General features: G+C 39.1%; 2 protein-coding genes across 8 annotated transcripts in view; both read right to left on the bottom strand.

Moving 5' to 3' along the window:
- The window catches only part of LOC113059874 (rho guanine nucleotide exchange factor 1-like), a 41,310-nt gene extending 36,239 nt beyond the window's left edge, over positions 1-5,071 (bottom strand). For 6 of the 7 annotated variants that reach the window (XM_026228527.1, XM_026228528.1, XM_026228529.1 and 3 more), the window contains exon 1: positions 4,746-5,071. The gene's annotated coding sequence lies outside the window, so the exon portion shown is untranslated. The remainder of the gene's footprint in view (positions 1-4,745) is intronic. The other variant, XM_026228534.1, reaches the window with a different exon arrangement.
- A 477-nt stretch (positions 5,072-5,548) lies between these two features.
- LOC113059873 (ETS translocation variant 3-like protein) overlaps positions 5,549-23,176 on the bottom strand; it is a 52,405-nt gene continuing 34,777 nt past the window's right edge. Inside the window, exons 5-9 of the mRNA XM_026228526.1 lie at positions 14,032-14,108; positions 12,558-12,792; positions 11,114-11,300; positions 9,395-9,524; positions 5,549-7,826 (exon numbers count right to left, since the gene is read on the bottom strand). Of these exons, the coding sequence (XP_026084311.1) occupies positions 6,988-7,826; positions 9,395-9,524; positions 11,114-11,300; positions 12,558-12,792; positions 14,032-14,095 (1,455 nt within the window). The 5' untranslated portion in view covers positions 14,096-14,108 and the 3' untranslated portion in view covers positions 5,549-6,987. The remainder of the gene's footprint in view (positions 7,827-9,394; positions 9,525-11,113; positions 11,301-12,557; positions 12,793-14,031; positions 14,109-23,176) is intronic.

Below are 23,176 nucleotides of genomic sequence, written 5' to 3'. Positions count from 1 at the left end.
AGATGGAGCACAACAGAGTGGAAAAAATGAGAGAATATAACAGACATCCAGCGGCCAGACATCTGTACATAAGCCATCCATTAAAAAATAGCCCAAGAGAAACTTAACAACGTGAAAGCTAACCAAACGAGCACTACCAGTGATGAGTTTAGTGAATTTTTTAGAAGTTTGGTTTAGTAATTATTACAGCTGAACAGCCTCTGCAATACCACGATAAAATAGGTACTTGTGTGATACTACTTGGTATTGGGGCAAATGTGATTTACCTTCATTACCGTTCAAAAGTTTTAATCATGTGACACTAAAGACTGTAATTGCGACTGAAATTCAGCCTGGTCATTAACAGAATTTTTTTTTTTTTTAAATAGAAAACAGAACATTTTAACGTTATTTACAATGCTAAAGTCTTTATTTTTCATTTAACAGATGCAGCCTTTGTGAAAATAACAGTCTTACACATGCATTTAAAAACTTTACCAAACCCAAATTTTGAAATGCTGTGTATTTAATAATTATGATTGAGCAATTGGAAAGAAGATGATTGAACAGATTCAAGATTAAGATGCTTGCTTTGAGATATTTCCTACAAACAAGCTTGAATCAAACAGATCATGTACATGGCCAATCCAACTGGCTTCGTGACAGGCTAATCATTCCAGCTTTTCCACTGAACTACAGTAATCAGGAATCTCTTTGTAATGGGTTGTACCATCTAAAGCCATAAATGCCTGAAGCTTTTCATTGTTGACCTAAACCTGTTTGCATCTCAGTGACTTTGTATCTTCTTCCTGTTTTTCCATTATGACCTACAGTTACGTAAAACCACAAAAAGCTACAAGTATAACAATGCTTGTGGCCATTCCATGTGTCAGTGCTACATAACAGAACAATCTGAACTGTAATAACCTCTTAAAGGATTATACATTTTGACAGCAGTGCGTTTTAATCCAAACGAACCCAATAATATGATTTTTTTTTTATTGAAAGGAAGCAAGAAATAAGAATGTTTACATATAACAACACTAAGATGAATACAGAGTACCATTAGCTTACAGAGGAATACAGGCAGGTTAACTGATGAATGCAATTTCTCTTCAAATGCATACAATAATTATGAACAAGGCTCACTCCATGAAGGTTAAACTAATCTAATCCCAGTTCACTCTAGCTGTCAGACAGTCGTAGCAAAGAACTGCATCAAGACTAACGATGCTTCTTAAGTGCTCCTTGCCCAAAAATGTAATGGACTACCGTGGTTTTCTACACAACAAATTACCTAGAAGCCAAACATAAAATGTAAACAATGGCCTACATTGATTTACCTTGACATTCGCTTATGTAACTACAACAAAAACAAACTAAGCCTCAAGTTAAAGCTACTTTATTTATAGACAAACACAAGGGCTACAATTTGTACTCCGTTTATTAAAGAATATCAATAAGAGTCATAAAAACACTATTTTTAGAGTTGCCAGAGCTTATCATAAATGTATCAAGATTCAATAGCTTTATTGTCATGGGAGTACAATGAAATTCTTACTTCGTTTACTTCTCTTGAGAATGACAGTGTAGAAAGCGAACAAATATAACTTAGACAATACAAAATACGTTAAAAAAAATATACAGAATATACAGTAGATTAAGCAAAAATATAAATGATAGCATAAACAAGGAAAATGATTAAAGAAAAACAGAACATTTATGCTACCTAGAAAATCAACTGTCAATAAAAAAAGATTCTTCACAGTAAAAAATATTCAGTGCAAGTTGCAATAAAGTGACAATTTTAAAATGTCAAGCAGTGATAAGGTTTCAGTGTAAAGACTAAGGTTTAAATTGTCCATGATGCCAGTCAAATGCATTATGAGTGAATGGAGGTCCAGCAGGTAAACAGCAGAGGCTGAATTTAACCTGATGGTACAGGTAAAAGTGGCAGTGGGTTTTGACTTTTTATTAGTCTAATGGCCTGGGGGTATAAACTGTTCTGAAGTCTGTATGTTCTGGCCGCAGTGCTCCGGTACCACTTGCCAGTGTGCACGCTGTGTGTATCAAGCATTATACACCAGTAGAGGTCGACTGATGTTGTGGTTTTGTCAGCACCAATAGATGACTGCTGGAACTATCAGCAAAAATCTATGCCGATAGTTTTTCCAGGAGGCCTCCATTGCTGGAGTGGCGGAGAAGCTCTGCTATTATTATACAGTACAAGAGCAGCTTCTAGAAACGTGATTGTTTGTTTTTGACGTATCGGTTGATTAATCTGTATTGACCAGTGTGGTCCAACCTAGCTACTGGTATCAGTAAAACCTACAGTCATTGCCAAAGTTTTGGTAGTGACATAAATTTTGTATTTTGCAAATCTGCCGATTGTGCTCAACCCTCCCCCCGTGCGTTTGCCATAGAGACACACTGCCGAGTGAGAGAGATGTTTTGACCTACGAAATGAACAAGACTGCGGCAGCACAATAACACCCGCCCAAAAAGCAACCTAGAGCAGTGTTACTTGTTAACTCGCGACTTGCCAAGCTTTACTTTTGTGGCTCGCATGGCAGTAAATAATACATGATATGATCATGCAGTCAAAACAGATATTTCATAAAAACATTAAAAACAAGCAGGGCTATAACATTACCCATTAAATAACTAGCGACAGGTCTACACCGGAAACAAGCGGTGCGATCTGACGTTGTGTACACTGGATGCAGCATGATGTGACACGATCCCCATCAGTAAACTGATGCCTCCTTCTATTTATGTTAAAATATACTGCCACTACGTTCAGATGATTGCAACTGTAGTGTGGTGTCATCAAGTTTAGACAGACTTTAAACGCAAAATAAATTTTAATTGTATATGAGATTTTTTTTTTAGGCCATGTCGCCCAGCCCCATCATCAACATATGCAGCAATCAAAATGGCCTCACATGCAAGGAAATTGCTACAAAGAATACTGCACCTGAAATAACCATTTATTGGATCATCAAGAACTTCAAGGAGAGAGGTTTGACTGCAGTGAAGAAGTCTTTAGGATGTCCCAGGGTGTCCAGCAAGCGCAAGGACTGTCTCCTCATGAAGAGTCAGCTACAGAATCGTGTCTCTAGCAGAGCAGAGCTTGCTCAGGAATGGCAGCAGGTTGGTGTGAGAGCATCTGCATGCACAGTGAGGCCAAGACTACTGGATAACAGCCTGGTGTCAAGAAGGGCATAAAAAGAAGCCACTTCTCCAAGAAAATGCCAAAGAGAGACTGAAAATCTGCAGGAAGTTTAAGGATTGGACAGCAGAAGACTGGTGCAAAGCCTTATGACTGTTTGGGACATCTGGAAAATCGACTGTTCAGAGAAGAAAAGAAGAACGCTACCATGAGACCTGTCTTGTGCCAACAGTGAAGCATCCGGAGACCATCCATGAGTGGAGTCGATTTTCAACCAAAGGAGTGGGCTCTCATAATTCTGCAGCATGGAGCACCATGTCATAAAGCAAGAGTTATAAAGTGGCTCAAAGATCATAACATTGAAATTTTGAATCCGTTGCCAATTCCATAGAGAACCTATATTCAGTCCTCAAAAGGCAACTGGACAAGCAGAACCCCACAAATTGTGAACTCTGAGAACTAATAAGGCAAGAATGGATTGCCATCAGTCAGGATTTAGCCCAGAAGATATTATCCAGCATACCAGGGCAATCTGCAGAAGTTATGAAGAGCAAGGGTCAACACTGTAAATACTGACTTTTTTTTTTTGACAATAAAAGTTGAAACGAAGCAAGGAGTATGTTTTCTGATAGTTCAAATGTGCATTGTTTTCTTTTATGCATAGAAGCAGAGCAGTGTGAGTCTGCTTGTGGCAGTTAGCAGGTTTTTAAAGGCCATTGCTCTTGTGCATTTCTCTCAGTGAGTGCAAAATGCAAAACACATGGAATTAAAGCCCAAAGATTGCAGAAGGCTTGGAACAAGAAGCGGAAATCCACTCCTCTCAGAAATGCTGATCCAGACCAGGCTTTCTTTTTGTTTGTTGTTTGCAAACACGTAAAAGCTGTTGCTCTGGTTTCTTTTTGAACGGTTTTAGTTTTTAGTAGAATAAATAAGAACAGGCTAACTTTACATGACAAGAACTTAGGCTACTTATTATTACATAAATCACAATAGGACGAAATTTCAGCCGCGCTTATATGCAGTACCCTACAACAAAATATTGCTTAAATATTAATATTATTCACGAACAAAAAAAACAAAAAAAATCCTGCTGCCTGAAAGGCTTTTCATTTACAACTGATATAGCTTATTATAAATATATGCAATTATTTACAGTATAGAGCTAACATCTTGCATTGCTTATCAAGGCTGAAAAATCAACAACAACGCAAAAGGTGGTTATGTTGACATAGCTGTTGCATGTACTGTAGCCTTTATATCGCGACGGACTCCATTCGAGCAAAACTGTTTAGCCGTGAGAGTTGCTCATTCGAAACATCTCGCTTTAAATATCATCTTCGCTCTCTGTTGAAAAGAGAGGCGCGAGTCGAGGGAAATAACAGGAATGCTGGCAAAGCTTACATTGTAGCCAAACAGCATTCCTCTCGCTGAGCAAAGACTAACTGGCAGGATTGTATCGCTCGCCGATCGTGCTAATCTACCATGCGAATAGGTTCCCTCTGATGACAAATCACATCATCGCGCACCAACAAACATTAAATGCCTCCAAATCATAACAGACTCCCTAATCTATATATTTAAGCTTAAACCTTACCTCTCCTAAAAGGTGAGACGAAGTGACAAGCGCCTCTGAAGGCTTCCTGTTCTAAAGTTGTTATATGTCGTTGGAAAAAAACATTGTACGCGGAAGTGGAGAGCAGTTCATGCGCGCGACGTTTGACAGTAGATGTAAAAGTAGGACTACAACATTCCTCTTTGTGATCATTAAATATGTTCAGTGATCCACGAGTGCACTCAACTGAAAGCGTTTTTTTTTTAATAATTGGAAACGTAACTTTTGCCGTCCACTGCCTCTTCCTGTGACTTGCGACCACCAAAGGCCGAAAGATGTCCAAAAATCGTTTTATGCATCCCCGTGTGGTTCCGTGTAGTGTTACACTAAATTTGTTCCCCTTCGTTTGAATGGCTCTCGGGGCTTTTCAGCGCGTGTCCAAGGGACACTACGGCCCCGCGTGGCATTACATATATTCACGATTTATAAATGTGCCATTGCCAAGTCTGTGTCTGGTGGTAGAAATGGACCTTACGTGAAACTACCCCATCCTTGCTTGCATTTTTCTGTGTTTTTTTTTAATATAATGAACTCATGTTGTTGTTTGTATGCGCAGGATATATAATATATATTTTTTGCGCTTCTATTTTGCTATATAATCTGTGAAAATTCAGTTAATTTGGTAATTCACAGGATGTAGGCCTCCTAATGAGGCTTTTTACACATACAGAAACAAGTACAGATATTTTTTTATGAAATGCATTTGATCTGAAATCATATATTGAACTAAAAAAAAAAAATCCACACTCACAATTGAATCGTAAGAATATTGTTTATTGCTCTTGAGGATATTACTCTTTGCTCATTTTTGTTCTAGTCATCCTTTCAGTTTTAAATTTCACAATTAAACAAAGAACATCTTTACTGAAAGGTAAATGGTATTTTTCTTTCAATGTGTACAAACAACTACACAAAGTCCTATGTACAGCTGAAATCTCCTCTAGTACGGGCAAGTCAAGGGCACCAACTGTCGTGTAACAAGTTCTTTCAAGTTCTTATCTAGAATGAGATAATATCATAGAAGAATATCTGGAAATATTGCTGCCATGGTTTGGTAAAATCTTACTTGCATTTTGCTTTTGTATCAAATGTTATCTGTACCCCCCTCCCCCCAACTTGTCTGAATTGTATTTGAAGGTAATCTGTTAATCAGAGTGTGTCATTCTGCTCCTATGTATTGTTTTTACATTCAGATCAGAAGTTCATATATCAAACATAATAAACGTTACATGAACACTGGTTAAACAAATTAGCAGATGCTGCAACTAATATTATTCACACTTTTTAGTACTTCACCACTAGGTAAATGAATTATTGAAATAAGAGACTAGTGGCATACTCCGTCCATCAGGATCATCTACTCAGAGGGATCTGGGGAACATTTCCACAGGGCACAATTAGAAAGAGCAGGGTTTTTGTGATTTGGTAATTTATTTATTTTTCACACTTCCCCATCTAAATGCCATTCTTATGACCATGTGAAAAAAAAGTGCTCTTTCTCTGTCAACTTTGGGTCACTACACATATATACTTAACAATTTTCCTGTCTCATATATCACTCTTCAGTTAGATACAGAGTAAAATGATACCAATACAACTATCCCATATAGTAATAGTACTTAATGTACACAATAATAAAATATATACAATGAAATACATACAAACTTTAAATAGTCACTGGCATGAGCAGTGTTGATTCTGTCTCTTATTCTCAGGGTCATACTTTTTTTCTCCTTTTTTTTTGATATATATATATAAAAAAAGACATGGACTAGACCTGCAAAATTGAAAGTGAACATGAATAAATAATTGCCTAGAAACAATGAAAGGCTTAGATAAATACAACCACAAGATGGCAATGTTTGACCACTTATATGTCTAAATCCCTTGGAATCGGCACGAAAATAAAAACAAAAGTGCTTTATCGCAACACAACTGAATCACCTTAAAATAACTATGTTATTTGAGTGTTGCCATTATTGCATTTTGCTTGTGTTACACTCTTCAGCTGAACACTGTATTGCAGAGCTTAACATTCATTTATGAAAAGTCTGAAATACACCAAACTGAACAAATTTACTGCCTGTTTCAGCAGCACCAGAATGCAGTGCAATTTAAAAAGTGTGTTATTTCACAAATGCAGGAATACACAGACAGAATAAGAAAAAGAGAGAACATGTGCAAGACATCAACAAAAAATAAATAAATCACACAACAGAACAAATTAACTGTGAGCAAGTTTAAGTGTCTCTGTTTCCCTGTGCCGGTCGATTATAGTGAGGGAAGGCGAGAGGGATGGAGGCAGGGATGATGGTGGAGGAGTCAGGGGTCCCAGTCTTTTGAGGGGATGCGGAGACACAGGTGGAGGAAGAGAAGAGAGAGGGGGCAAAACTCCCCCGAGACCCCTAGTTTTGGCCTCTAGAGGGTGTGAGCGACCACCCAGCCCTGGCTCCTTCGCCAGAGAGAAGTCCCGCTCGTTCTCATTCTCTGAGCTGCAGTCGCTCAAGTCTGTGATCTCCAGCTCAGAGTCAGACTCCGGATCCTGCTTCACACCCTTTCTCCGCTCAGAAGGGCTTTGATGGCCTCCTCCTCCATTTCCCATGCCAACTCCACCCAAACCCAATCCTAGGCCTAACCCCAAACCAAGAGCTCCACCCATTATCCCAGTGTTGGTCTCCCCTCTATCCCGGTCACCGACACCTGTACCCCCGTTCCCCGGCTCAGTCCGGCCGAGTGGCAAGTTCCCTGGGTATGGTGGGATGCAGAGTCTGGGAGGTTGACCGCCTGCAGAGCCATTTGCTCCTCCCGTTTGACCACGTTCTGCCCCGGTCGTGTCTCCGGGGGGTAAGAGCGAAGAGAAGGGGTGTGACAGCTGAGACAGGCCGGAATGGAGCGGGCTGGGATAGAAATGTGAAGAGTACAGGGAGCCTGGGGGCAATTTGGGACAGTTGTTCAGAGAAAAGGCCCCTGGGAGATAGGGGTTGAAGCCCCAGGGGTAGTCAAAAGAGGGGTTCCGTGGGTAAGGACCCAAAAGGGATGGAGGTTTGGAGTAACAAGGAGCCCCTGTGGGAGAAATTGAAAAACATGGAATGAAAACCAGTGTAATGTTTAAGATCAGATGTTAGGGACAAGACTGAGAACAGAGAATGTGAGGCAACTCGTTCTTCGAGAGAAAACTAGAAAGCTTGTTATTGTTATGAATAATATATTCCTAAAACATCAGAAAAATGTGATGTGAAGAAAACGTGAGAATATTATGATCCTTTATTAATTCCTGTGTTGACTTAAATTTCACTCTCTCTCTCTAAATATATGTACACGTTATGATCTGCACTTATTTCATAAAAAAAATAAAGACAGTAATATTGTGAACTATTATTAAAATATAAAATGGCTGTTTTCTATTTTAATATATTTTCAAATGTAATTTATTCCTATGTTGACTGCAGCCATTACTCCAGTCTTCAGTGCCACATGAACCTTCATAAATCATTTTAATACGCTGATTTTGTCCAAAAACATTTCATGTTATTATAAACATTAAAACAGTTTAATGTTTAAAGTCTGTGTCGAATTATTAGTAATTCATTTATTAATTTAAATAATTAATTTTCGGTTTTCTACATTATTAATATAATATTATAAGATGCAAGATCAAATGGAATGGAAATAGAAATAAGAAATCAGCCATCTTATTTTGCCCACGAATAAATTAATTAATTATCCTAATATTCTCCTAATATATATCCTAATATCCTAAAAATGTACCTATGAGATGAAATGAGAGCTTATTTCACACTAATAATATTTTACATGGTTTTCACAATGTTTTTGCATCCATTACAAACACCTTTTCTTCATACTGTCACCTATTACCTCTTCCTCCATCTCTCTTTCTTTTCTTCATTCCTGTCTACTTCACTTTCTCCATTTTTTTCTTTCCCTCTCTTTTTATCTCCTCTGCCTCTCTCTGTGTTATTTGCTATGCAGGGCTAATTTGACAGTGCTAGCGTGTGTGTGTACGTATAGGGCCAGGAGTAGCTAGCAGACACATGAATATTGAATCAGTCAGGCAGGCTTCACTTGCTTATGAAAACACAGTAATGGGCGCCCACAGGCCACAAACTGAAGCCTGCACCCTCAATTAGGGCCTTCCTGCTTGGGAAGGGATTAGGACAGGGGGTACACATGGGAGGCAGAGAGGGGTAAGAAGAGGAGGAGGGTGGAACAGGACCTCAGGACAAACAAAGTTGAAGGGGTGAGGTTTTTTTTGTGGGAGGGGGAGTCGCATTGACATACTCATGCCCTCATACATTCTGATACACCAGAATTTCAGTGTATGTACAGAGCATTTGATAAGACAAAGGGGTGTGCACATGACACCAAACCACTCTCAGAGGAAGTGCTAGTGCACAAATGCAAGTGTAAAATGCAAATGGAAACTAACACTCTCATGTAAATAAAAAAAACTACTGATAACAGTGTGAACTAATTACTTATATCTGAACTCACACTTACATACTTCACTTCACTGCTCTTAAAAAACAAAGAACCTTTACAAATTAACATTAATCCATTATTTTCTCTATCACATTTGTCAAATTTGATGTTCCGTTTCATTTATGTCTCACCTGAGCCGAGGAAAGGAAAAGTGTCCAGTCTCAGCTTGTCCCCTTCAGGCCCTGGGGCCCCTGCAGTGCGCTCAAATATAGAGGACCCTCGACCTGATTCAGGTAAACGAGGGAATAAAGACTGAAGGGCCTGGGAAAGATGGGAAAGAGAAAACACAGTGTGTCAGGATCATTTCACAGTGAAAAAGACTGAGTGAGAAGAAAGTTTAATAAATGACATTGTTTAAATGGAGTAATTTACAAAAAATTACAATACTGATAGGATAACTAATAATCTTGTCAATTTTAACAAATGTTCAGAATTTTATAAATTAGCAACAATTTTATTTTGATGTTTATGTAGTAGTAAAAATGTTGAAGTCGTAAAAAAAATTAAATAAATGATGAACAAGTCAAGAATTCATTGCTGTAAATTCATCGGATGATGATAAGAAACCATGACATCTTTAACACCATCTTGGAAATCTTGAAATAAGAAAGTCTTGTCTTAAAGACTTCATAAGATGTCAGTCAGAGTAGGCCACAAAGAGATCCTGGGTTTAACCTCCCAAAATGTGAAACAGCTTTCGGGAGCAGATTAGAAAAGGGTGCTGGTGGATAAAGCTCAGTAAAGGAAACCAGGATGTCATCGCAGGAATCTTAGAGGATGAATGCTGTAAAGATTCTCTCTCTCTCTCTCTCTCTCTTTATTAGTGACATGGAGGTGATCAATAATTTGTCACTCTTCTCATCTCAGTGAGAAAAGGCACAACTGTATTTCTAAGCTACGTAATCTGGAATGCTTAACAAAACTGCATTAATTACATGCCACTGATCCGACAGCCCCATGCACCTTCTCTTTCATTTCTCACGTCTTTCATTTTCAATCAATGGCAGTGATGAGTATGCCATCCTAGACAGAGATGAGAGGAAAGGGATAATGTCTTCTTCTGTTTTAAGGCTATAATGCCATCTGTGACATTCTCTCTACTTTCTTCTTCACCTCTGGCTCGCTCTCTTTCCTTTCTCCTCCAGTCTCCTCTAGTCAAGATGTACAGCATATACATTTCTCATAGAATGACCTGGGTAGATTTATGTATCCATTTATTTATTTTACGGCTAGAGTAAAGTCTGATAATTAATACAAACAATCATTTTATTACTGCATTTTACTTATTTTAACTTACCTTGTATTGCAAGTTAACCACTCTTTATTCTTTTAAACCAAATTAAATTTTAAGGTGCATATTTTAAATCAATTCAGGTTTCTGAAACCTTTATTGATAAATCATATTCTCAGTCTTTTTGTATTCAATCAGAACATTTAAATTGATGCTTTGCCCCTAGTATTCAGATGATAACTATTTTAGTTAACGTTTAACATTAACCTAAGGCGAATAAAACAGAAAGTGTAAAATAAATAAAATAAATACAGGAAAAAAAAGATCCCTACATACTGACTGACTCTGTACAATCAATAGCCTGATCCCTCACATCAAAGCTAATACGTAGAGCCTTATACAGTATGGATAAAAAATCCCATCAATCATTAAACACTGGCAATAGAGCTGTTATTATCACAGAGCACGTCAGCGCTTCAAGTTTTTGTCTGACTTCATTCTTCTCTTCCATCTAGCGGTTCATTCCTGTCTCTCATTATCTTGAGTTCTGTTCTGATGATATTATTCTCCTGTAAATGCACTGCACTTAATACATGCAACGTATTTATTTTAGTTGTACCTCAGGGGTGACAGGGCTGCAGTCTGGTGTTGCTCCTCCTCCATTGAAGTGGTTCTGAGCCAACAGGAACGGAGAGCTGGCCATGTCCAGCAGTGGGTAATTCACCAGAACCACCTTACTGAAGTTGAACTTGTAGGTGAAGCGCTTTCCTTTAGTTTTGTGCAAAATGCGTTTATTGTAGTAGTACCTGCAGGTTGGAGAACAGAAAAAAAAAAAAAGAATGTGAAAGAATATTGAAGAATTCAGTTTTTTTGTCTATACAGCGACACCCAATATTGTTGTGTTTTTCAAGCCATAGAGTTTTGGAATGACAAGAGGATGAATAAATGACACAGATTTCATTTTCGGCTGAACTATCCCTTTAAAGGGGGGAAAGCCTGCCACCTCCTCCAACCCGAAACATTTTCCAGGGTCATGGCCTTTTATTCGGGAATGTCAGCCTTGTCAGCTTCCTGTTCTGCACAGTCATGACTGTTTAGATTTCCCTTAACATCACACAGCCATGTATCGCTCAGTTGGAAATAAGAGATGGATCTGTCCAGAATCTTTGTGTCTTGTCCCCTGACCATCACCCGTTCACGTTCATCACAAGTGTCCGAGCACTTTGAGGATGCTCACCTGTGCATGAGAGCGAGGCTCTTTAATCTCAGCACACTTTATGCTTGACTTCACCTTACCCGGTCCGGCAGCCTACACAAGTTGGTGTGATGCAATCTGCCGGCGCAATAATTTGTAAGCTTTTATTTCATGTGGCAATTGTGCCCCTTAATTGAGCAATTAAACAAGGCTAATCAACGAGGCTAATTATGGCCTGTGCCTATTCATAACAATTAGCGACTAGCGACAGCATCTATTAAAGGGAGGTTTGGGGGAGGAGGGAGCTAAGCAGAACGATAAAAGACACAGGATGAGAAATGGATAAGCGTATTTGCATGAAAATGCGCAGAAGTACTTCACTCAGGGTTAAAGTTCAAACATTAAAAGTTTGGAAGAGTTTGGAAAGAGATCTGATATAAGTTTGTTGAGGTATGAATCAATCTTAGACTTAATTTCAAAATCCCCATCAACAAGTATTCTTTATATGAGGCTCTTGCCGAAGAACATCCAGAATCCATTTAGATGTTCAAAGATTCCACAAATTGGACTGTATTGATGTTCTTCAGAGGGAAGGCAGCACTTAAAATATCCACATACTATCAAGCATGGAGGGGCCAATGCTATTATACAGGATATTATGAGAGGAAAATATAAATGATGTTTTTCCCTCCATCAGATGCAAGATGAAAACACACACAAACACAGAAAAACAGCCGAACAGACTGTATACTCAACAAAGCACGCCATCTAGAATATGCATAATGCATGAGAGAACAATAAAAGGCAGCAATTAAGCATTAACACAGAAAACTATCCTATGAATATGAAACATGCATGCTGTGCATACCTTAGTGCTCGGCTGAGCTTGTCGTAGTTCATGTGAGGTTTGCACTTCCGAATGCCCCACAGTCTTGCCACCTCATCTGGGTCTTTGATCACAAATTCTCCATAGTCTCCCTGCCAGGCAATCACCCCGTGGTATTCCTCCTTCTGCAGCAGCTCCAGGATGAAGTGCCACAGCTGGATCTGCCTGGAGCCTGGGCTTGATTCTGGCTTATAGGCCCAGTCTGGGAAGGCGATGCCTGAGGAAAGGGAGGCGAGTAAGTGAAAGGATTTGGATAAGGCCTGTTGGTTTTGTTACTTGCTAAAAGCATTTCTGTCTGAAATAACCGATGAAACGATGGGTGTTTTGATGCTAGGGAATAGTAAGCCTGTGTTTAAAGTATATATATAAGTATATAAGTAAGTATATATGTAAGATATGCAAGAGAACTTTACATTTCTCAAAAATAATTATAAAAAAATCTTTCAATTGGTATATGTACCAGCTTATTGTTCAAAATGTAGCAACAGCTTAATGACATATAGGAGTAAAAATTGAGCATCAGTTCTAACTGAATTTGTATTTGAAATAGTTTGGCACCGCTAGCAAACTGTGAAGCTATGAATAAAAAGTGGGGATTTTAAAGCGATTATTATTGCAGGTGTCATTGTCACACCAGTAGGTGGCGACAAGAGGGTGTTTTTATTTGAAACTTTCATTCATTTGTTCACAACACTGATATATTCAGCGACAAAACTACTGACTAGGGGCCTGGAAAACTGAACAAAATCACAGAATGCATTCAAAGGTAGCAAAGCATCAAGGCACCTCTGAATACAATGTTAGGTTCACCACTTGTCTTCTGATATGCCTTTCATTTGATCGATTTTTGAAGGAAGCATATGCATCCTTGTCTGCCTTTGATATCCCATAATCCTGCGCGGTTCTGTGACATTTGAGCCAAAAATAAAAATGGCATCTGAAAGCTATGGTTAGTTGTCAGTTTATATGCGAAATGTATGTTTCTGACCAACTTATTAAACTTCTGATGTTAAATCGTCAATTTCCCCAATGCACTACTTTCAAAACTGTTTTATGGTGCTTTTGTCTACTGAAAGTTTGTTTTTGGAAGGACATTTCCTCAGAACAATCGGTTTGTTTGTGTTGTTTAACAACAGTACAATCCACTAAATGTACTTCTATCCCTCACAGCCTCACTTCAATTCCTGTCAAAAATTAAATATGAGTCTACCCTGACTATAGACTACATAGTGTCTAAAATGTAAGTTGCTCAATATGAACTTCTATTTGAGTAAACTGCAGTATAATAGCATATAACACTCACAGTCATGCTGTTGGTCTTATTAGTTTGATAATTAGCTTAAATATGTATCATAGCTTTGTTTTAAAAATCAATGTAACATCTATGCATCTCTTTCTACTTGTCTTGTCATACAGAACATCTTTTTAAAAAAGAACACCTCTTTCAATGTCTCACCTGGTGTCCAGAGGGTTGGGACAGGTGGCGTGAGCAGCAGGTCACTAACACAGTTACAGTCCATACCTCCACTACACCTGCATTCACACACAAACCAACAAAATGTGAGTGTAAACCATTTGAAGTTAGAACAAAGAAGGCTAAAGGCTAATGCATAATACTTTGACTTCAACAAATATGTGTCATGGGCTTGCGGACTCATTTCACCCTCTACACACCAGTATGTCAGAACATGCTGTTATAAACCATGAGGGCATGTCATTCCAGTGGCCTCTAAAATCAATCAATGCCAGTTCATTTGAAGGGTTTCTTTAAATATGGTTGCCGAAGGCTGTCCCTTCAGCCATGCACAAGATCACTGAGCATTTTTTCTCAAAGAGCAATGTTCAAAAGACTCCATCTCATGCTGAACACAAGAGGCCCTCAAGCAATTAGTCCTTATAGCTTCTCAAAGGTATTTCTTTGCACCTTAAAACATTACCTTTTGTGATAAAGTGCAAAAATGTACAATACATTCTAAAACAAATTAATTTAACAGTAGGAAATAAAAAATCCATGTTTCCACTTGATTTGCACTAAAATGGAACTTAATTTCCAACGTGAAATATTCATGTTGCAGCGAAAGGAAATAAACTCGCCATGGTGGGCATGTGTTCATACAAAATAACTTCAAAGCAGGATATCAAAAATCATTGAAGATTGCATCTGCTATCAGAACAACTGGGAGCATCAATAAAGATCCATCTCTCCATGCAGCAATTCAGTATACATGGCTAGAGAAATTCAATCTCTCCTCAGCCATCACAATTTCATAAAGGTTGTTTTACAAAGCTCGGGTGGAAGAAAGAGGAGCCGGTACAAGGGTATATTTAATGCTGGCCTCTCCTTCTCCCCCTCTCCTCTCTCACTCTATTTAATTATGCTCTGTGAATTTTGGATCTTCCCTCCAGCATTGAAATGGAACGTGAATTATTGAGGTGTGTTTGTATAAATTATTATTGCTAACTCCAGGCACTTCTCTCTCTCACACACACCCTTACCCTTTGTTGCTTTTACTCTTTGGACTGTCCACTTGCTCTCCACCATCGTAACATCTACTTCTCAACTGGCTATTTTTTTCTTGTAACATTCATCTGTCGTTATTTCTTTAGTAGAGTATCTTTTCTACTCAAAAGTTAGTATGTCAATTCAGTAGCTTCAATTTCGTTAGCTTTGCAAAGGCAAAGAAATGTAGATTCAGACTTTCAAGACCTTGCCTTAGCAGGACAGTCTTTTACTTTGTTATACTAGACTGTCATATTATGAATAGATATTACTTTAACAATATTTAAAGCAATAATTGAGCGCAATGCAACTGGTGCAGTCAATGCCACACCTGTAAATGAATTCATTCAGATATTTTCATCCACCTTTTGTGAAATCTGTATTCAGTTCCTATCGGCCAGCCTATCCGATCAAAGCAAACCCAGCCTTACCTGCCCATGCACCTAACTGCACCCTCTCTCCCTTTCTCTCCTCTGTATGTTTTGCTCCCACTCAGTAATTTTCCGTTTGATTTCGGAGGTAATGCATTTTTTACAAATCAAAGAGGAAGCCAGGACGCCCCCCACCTCCCCATCACACCTCCCTTTCCCTCGATCTCCTTCTTTTGCCCTGCTCTTCCCCTCCAGGCCAGTGAGGAGATAAAGGAGCCCCCATCATTTCCTTGTTAGTTTTGATTTGGGCAGCACACGGCTTTCAAGTTCTCCCCATCACCCCCAGAAACATTATAACTAGCAGCCAAGGGAATACATCTTCTCACAGTCTCCTAGATATGAAGACACTGATTCAGGGAGTGCACAACCACCACACACACCAAACAAAAAACTCTGAAAAAAAGATGCACATACACATGGACAGGGCAACACAAAGTAACACCGTTCCCCAAGACAATATTCTCAAACGCACTTGTGAGAAGAATAAAACCCTTCTGTGACAGGTACATACGATCACATCAAGGTAACAAACTAACAGCAGCTCACAGTTATATCATCTGTGAGTAGAAAAGAGGGGAATAAAATTTACACACACGTTTTACTTGATTTAAATTGTAAATAATTAATTAATTATATATCTAAATATATGAATATACATATATATGTGTATACTAGGTGAATGAGAAACAATAAAAAGTATATATCAATTAATTTTATATACAAAATAAAATTATATTTTGTAAAGCAGATTGCATGGTTTAATATTAAATGTCATGACTGTATGTCAAATCATTTTAATCTTCAGTAATCTGTTTGTAATGGTGTGGGGATTCAAAAAATGCTAGTTTAATGCCATGGAAAAATGATTTGTGCTAATCTTATAGCACAAAAGCACTAAGTATGAAATAATAAGTGTGCTGTTACAAACATTATTGCATTTAAACACAGGCATTGATTACTCATTCACTATGGAATAGCGATGCCCTACAGATTTAACATGTTTACCCCTGTGACTAATTACATTTAATGAAAACTGCTGATTGCACATTAACGTTTTGACAAAACCAAGCTGCTGGAAACAAGGTTGTAACACATATTGGGTGAACCAAATATAAAAATGGTACCAAAATAAAATGGTTAAAAGGTGAGGTACAGAAGTGGACTAAAGAGTGGAGGAAAAGAGACAGAACTGAGTAACAGATGGCTGACATTGTTTCTTGTTGTGAAAATGATGAACAGCAAGGTTCTGAAGCAGAGATACTGAGGGAATGTGATGAAGCTTGTCCCTCTTGCTCTCTGCTCCCAGGACATGAAACAAACCCTCTGTATCTGTGTCATCTTTCTGTTTCAGGCTGCCACTGAAAAGGACTTACTTAGCTCCCTCGTCCCGCTCTCTCGTTCTCCCCCCACCGTTCCTTCCTCTTTCCTTCTTTTACTTTCTCTCAATCTCTCGATTTCTCTTGACTCTACCCTGACAGTCTGCACAGCCTCAGGGTCAAAGAACAGAAGGACTGGCTTGTGTGTTTGTTATGAACAAGGAAAAGGGGAGAGCAGGGGAACAGAGGGGTAAGGAGAGAAATGGTCAAGACGGAGAGCTTGAAATGGGACACATCTGACACATTGTGGACGCTACCAGACAAAACTGGCAGTTCCTATGCAAACTTGTGGAAGTGAAAAATTTTCAGTCAGCTAACAAACATAATTCTACGAGACCTTCTTTGTTTACAGGATGTAGAGTTTCAGAATAACTCTTAATAATTCATAAATAGATGAGACATCATTGTCTTTCAGCTGGAGCGTGCAAAGTGAGGGGCATTTAATCACAATATTGAAAAATATGAATTCCTCTACAAAGATTTGTAGATCCCTTTTGTAATGGATTTCTCTAAATAGGATGTAATAAATGGCAGTTATTTTAGAGAACCACACTTGAACTTGGAAAACGTTGCAACACATTTTTGTTTAAACATCTGTGGCTGCTCTGTGTTTTATTGCATGGTGTCTGAAACATTGATATAATTTTCATCCGCTTCACATTAAAGTTTAGAATGTTTGCTTAAACTGCAAATCAATGTCATAGAGTGCAATCTTCCTCATATGGACTTGTAAACTTTAAAAATGAATTTAGTGTGGCAATCAAATGTACTGTTAATTGATTAATTTAAATAACAAATACAAAACACAAAGCAGAAGTTAACAAACATAACAGTAGGCCTATGTGTCACACACAGTTGTAGCAAATATCAGCCATACATGGTCCTATTTTTTTTTACATAATTCTTATACAAAACCTTATTTAATATTTTAATATATTAAATAGTACATTAAATATATTAAATGCATATTTATGAATCATATTAAAATTAAATTATATCTAATCAAACAACAATCTTCTGATACCACTTCTGTCATTTAACATCCCTTAATATTATTACAATCACACTGACATGAGATTACACTGCCCTTACTTCAGAATTGTTGTTGTCCTGTAAAAGCTTTATATTGTTAAAAATAGAGACTTCTGTCACCCCAGGAGGGTGGTCACTGGTCTCGCGCCTAGGGGTGAATTCACCCCTGTAGCTCGTGTCTAATTGGTCGCGTCTCACCCCGTGTTACTCCACTCTCCCCAAACAGCGATCATCTTCCATAACACTCGCGAGGTTTAGATGCGAGAGCCAATAATTGAGATAATAAGGTAAAGAGAGCGTGGAAGCGGTGCCCAACATTTGCGGATGAGAAAGCCGAGGAAACTTGGTAAAAAATAGAAGACGGAACAGAACTTGCTCAACTTTGGGAGCGAGCGTGTGATATGGTATCGGTTTCTTATAGAACATCGTATTTAAGATACAAGGAAAAGAAGGAGAAAAGACGGAGAAAAGTATCAATCAATATGGTTAAATTATTCATCGTCATTAATTATCGATCGCTCTCCGTTGCCGACTAGTCCGCCTCGCGCCAGAGTTGAAAGGAGGGAAAGCGCGCTTTATTAAAACCGGCTCGAGCCTCATTGTTTCATGTCCCGCGGCAAAGAAAAAGCTCGAGCTTGGTTCTGCCCGCGCCAGTGAAAAAATATACACACACATCGCCCCCCTTAAAGCTCTTTTTCTCTCCTCGCTCGCTTTCCCTCCCGACGCGCGGGAGAGCTTTGGGGAGCCTCGTACGGTGTTCACGGGGCGGCTGTGTCTCGCGTGGATCGATGTGGGATCAATGGCTCTCGCTGACTAATAGCCAGAGAGCGCCTTTGATCTCGCCGCTGAGAGATCAAAACCTGCGCGAGAGGGAAGAGAGGGGAAGAGAAAGAGGAAAATGCGCGGGAGAGCGAGCGGACTTTAAACTTAACACAAACACGCGCGCCGCTCGTATTCTGCAGTCGTCTTGTGAGGTGACATCACGACGTATTTTCCACGATTGTTTCCTCTCCTTGAATGAGCAGGAGGCAAAGCACTGTCTTAGCAAGATAAACAGGCTAATGTGGCGGGTTATTTCAGCATATGACGCTGTTTTAGTGAGTCTATAAGCGTCTTAAGGCGGTTGTAACTCTCAAATTAAATATTTAAAAATTCATTTTAAAAATCCTTTAGCATAATCTCTCAGTTTTCACTAATTTGAGACCTTTATTCGCTCAACAGGCCTATAAACTAGGGCTAAACAAGTGAGTTCTATAGCTACTCGCTTTATAACCACTAAACAAATATGTGCATTAAAGGTCTTAATTGAAATAATGTTTGTGTAACATTTTGCGCACTTAAAAAAAAAAGTTTTACGCGGAAAACCAAGGCACGTTTATTCTGCTTCAAATTATTGGTGCACAAGGGAACTTGTTGGCTCTGCAAGATGTTAATTTAAAAGGTGTGGAAAGCTAATTAATAAAGAAGGGAAGTGCAGACTGCTCAAGGTCTTGAGATCGCAGCAATTTAAGTGTGCATTAAAACACCAGATGATCCTCCATTAAATCACTCTAAATAAAGCCGCAACCAGTTAGTTAGGCTAATGAATCCTGCTGTTATGCTTCTTGTGCTTCCTTTATATGTCTTTATCACGTACTGTTCTACATGACAGAAGCTAGGCCATTGCGCCACATTTCTTCCTGCTTTGCGATCCCCCTCTCTCTTTATCCCTCCTCCCACTGGTCAGTGAGTTACTCTCTCTTTTCGCTCTCACTTCCCGAATTAACCACTCAAGAAGTCACCACCGACTCAATCAATAGCTCATACATAAACCCTGCTATAATCGCTCCACATGCCTGTCTGTCTGCCCACTCATCCCTCGTTACCCCTTCATTCTCTCCCACACGCATTTCTTCTGTCCACCCACCCTCTATTTGTGTTGGCTTTGCAACCTGTTCTACCAATTAAACTTAATGTTCACTTTCTTATTGCTGCCATCTAATAACTTCTTGATTTTTATCCATAGGCACTGGGCAAATCTGCATTAATGTAATTACTGTGTTGCTCTGCATCAGGAAATGTATTTGATGCCTTATTATAGTCAGACTAAATTTTATTTTTGCTTTCTGTCTTGTGCTTTCTCCGTGTTGTGACAGACTTCACCCCTTCTTGCATTCTGATGTCTCTACACTAGGAGGTGTGTTGCACAGCTTTGACTATTTCTCAACATCATACAAATAATATTACTGCAGCAAAGACAGCAAACTTGGCAGAAAAGAGTTTTCTCAACATTTTTTTAAAGTGCTTTCTGCGGTAACACATTTCCAGAGTCAAAAATGTTATTTGATATGTCCGAATCAATCTACATTATAGCCTATTACCAAAAATCATAAGGGGATAGATAAGTTAAAATACAAAGGAACAATTGCACTTTTTGCAGGGCATTAATATGGCAGGCAAAAGTGTGCTGACAAAGAAGTCAATCGATATTGCATGCGTCTCCTGTTAAAATGTGTAACAAAGTTATTTCGAGCTCACCGATTAATTTGTTTTTGCCAAAGCAAGTAAATATTCAAGCAAGACTCTCCCTCTCTTAAGTCCCAGCTGATCTCCTTCACACAGGCTATTCAAAAATATTAAAACACAGAAACCAACACACACACCAACACACAAGACACAGAGAGAATTGAAAGATTACACACGAACGGCCCCTGCATATTCCCTGTTCTCCAGCCTCTTTCCCTCTGTCTCGGTTTCAGACTCTTTGATTCGATGGAGCGGTTTGATCTGAGCGAGATCGAGTTTTGTAAACACATTTTTGCGATCATATAGCCATGGGCAAGGGGAGAGTAAAGCGCGTATAAATGAGGGAGAGAGAGGGAGTATGGCGAAGTGAGCAGAGATAGAGCGACGTTTAATGAGAGGCTCAAGTGGAGAGGCACACGGACGGATTCAAACTAGCGCAGAAATGCTCGAAATGTAGAGAAATCAGTCTTCCCCACCGGATAGGTTGATGAAATATAATGCAATAGTAGATGGCTGTCTCTGCTTTAAAAAAAAAACTCGTGTGAAAAGTGCTATATAGTATCTAAATCAACATTTCCCCACGGAGAAAGAGAGAAAGAACAATTCTGTAAAAGAGACATAGCAATCACAAGCAAGGACAGACACAAACGCATTAAGGTGGGAGCAAATAAAGAGAAAACTGTGGCGAAAAACGAATTCGGTGCGAGCTAAACTAATAAATGTACGAGGGCCTATTCTTTTCTCTTGTTGCTTTTCTCCAGATCGGCGTCGCGAGCTGCTAATTCGTTTAAGTTCGATTGCTGGCGCAATAATAGCGCTAACCCGTCGCCTCCGTCTCCTGGATTGCAGAGACTTCAGATCACATCTCATTGTTGGGGAAGAAGCTATGACCCCATGTCACTGATGATGGCTGCAATATATACGAAACAAAATAATTCACTGTAATAATTAGGCTACTTTAAAATCACTTTAAAACACTTTATAATAAGTAGGTTATTAACAATAATTATAATTGAATAACACAACTAATGAATCTCTCTCTCTCTCTCTCTCTCTCTCTCTCTCTCTCTCTCTCTCTATATATATATATATATATATATAGCTACAATATTTAGCCTAGGCTGTAGTATAAGCCTAGCTATAATCTCTTTTATGATTTCTGAAATGGAAACGGGACTAAATGACAATGAGTTTTGAAACGCTTTTCTTAAGTTATGGCAAGTCTTTAAATGTAATGTCATCATTAAATGACTTTCCATTGTATCCTTTGTTGGTCTGTGTCTATTAATCGGAACGTGACGCAACTTCTTATTTCATTATCAAGTTATTCTTAAGGCACATGCACCACCAAGCCCCGTATAGTTTATTTGCATAAAAATCCCAGATGCTAATGCCTCAGTCCCTCGCGCAGAAAAGGAAAGCTTTTCTTTCTGTCCTTGTTTAGTGTGTGCTTTTCCAGCTTTTAAAAAAACGAATAGCTCGGAGCAGTAAGTGTGTTTCTGTTCGGCAGTGGTGGTGTGCGTGTATGAGTGTGTGCGCGCGCTTTCTTTTTCTTCCTATTCTATCCACCTCTATCCAGGGAATTGTTCTCAACATTCACAAACACATCGCAAATACCCGCCGGCTTCACATTATCGATTTCTAATTAGACGGCAGGATAATCGTTGGAGAGAGAGAGAGAGATGAAAAAGGGAAGAGGGTTGCAAGAATAAATAAATAAATAAAAGGTCTCGTGATTAACTGAATTAGTAATAAGAGAAGTAGGCCACAAAAACAAGAGAGCGAAGCAAATTAATGGTCTTACCTACATTCTTGTAGAAACTGAGAACAGATGGGCCATAATGTGGTACTATGAAATTATTTTTGGCTATTGGCTTCTCATTGTGTAGGCCTATGTCTACTCTAGACAGCTGAACAGTATAGGATCAGTCAGCCGACGTCACTATGAACTTCTGACTGTGTTCTCGCTCCATCCTCCTCGCCCGATACCCTTCTTGACAGTGCGCGTGCCAGAGGTTAGTCCGGGGCACAGGTAGCTCATTTACTTTAATCAAGCTTTCATCATCATGCCTATAAAGACTGTCTTTGGCTCGCGCACGTTCACGACGCTCTTTCTCTCATCCCCTTTTCTTTACGCGTGTACGGATATCTCTATCATCTCCATCTCGTTCTTTTCCCCCTCACTCTCTCCTCAAGCATATGCTAATACCTCGGGTGAATCCACACCTACTTAACCCTTATCTGCTTACGTCTCCGGCGCTCTCTGTCACTGTGATGGTGATTAAGTGTAGGATTACTCAAGAGGGCTAAAACAGTGACCGCCCTGCCCCGAGCTCAGCGCACACTATCAATCTCTCGGAGTCTGGCTGCAGTCCTACCTCTCTGTGTCTTTTGCTGTTTTTATCTATTACAGCCCTTATCCTGCATTCACGCAACTCTTTATTCGTGAAGTTAAGATTACTAGTGTCAGCTTAAAAGTAGCCCAATAGAAGCTGTTTTGTGGCGTTAGATTTTGTTTGTCGAATGTTTATAAAGTCGCTTTTAATAGGCATCAACTTTTTTTGTCTTAAAAATACTTTTATAGGCAGATGCACGCAGTGAACACAACACATTGATTTATTCTCTCTCTCTCTCTCTCTCGTGTCAGAGTTCCGTTTGTTTGAAGTTCTCGACACGTCTCATTACCGACACATAAGAATCTCTCAATAAAGGAAGCACGTCTTTCAGGCAGGTTTTCCCTCTTCCAGGTGTTGTTTC

The sequence above is a fragment of the Carassius auratus genome, chromosome 41, assembly GCF_003368295.1.
Source record: "Carassius auratus strain Wakin chromosome 41, ASM336829v1, whole genome shotgun sequence".
Lineage (NCBI taxonomy): Eukaryota > Metazoa > Chordata > Actinopteri > Cypriniformes > Cyprinidae > Carassius > Carassius auratus.
This window is presented reverse-complemented; position numbering and strand designations above follow the sequence as displayed.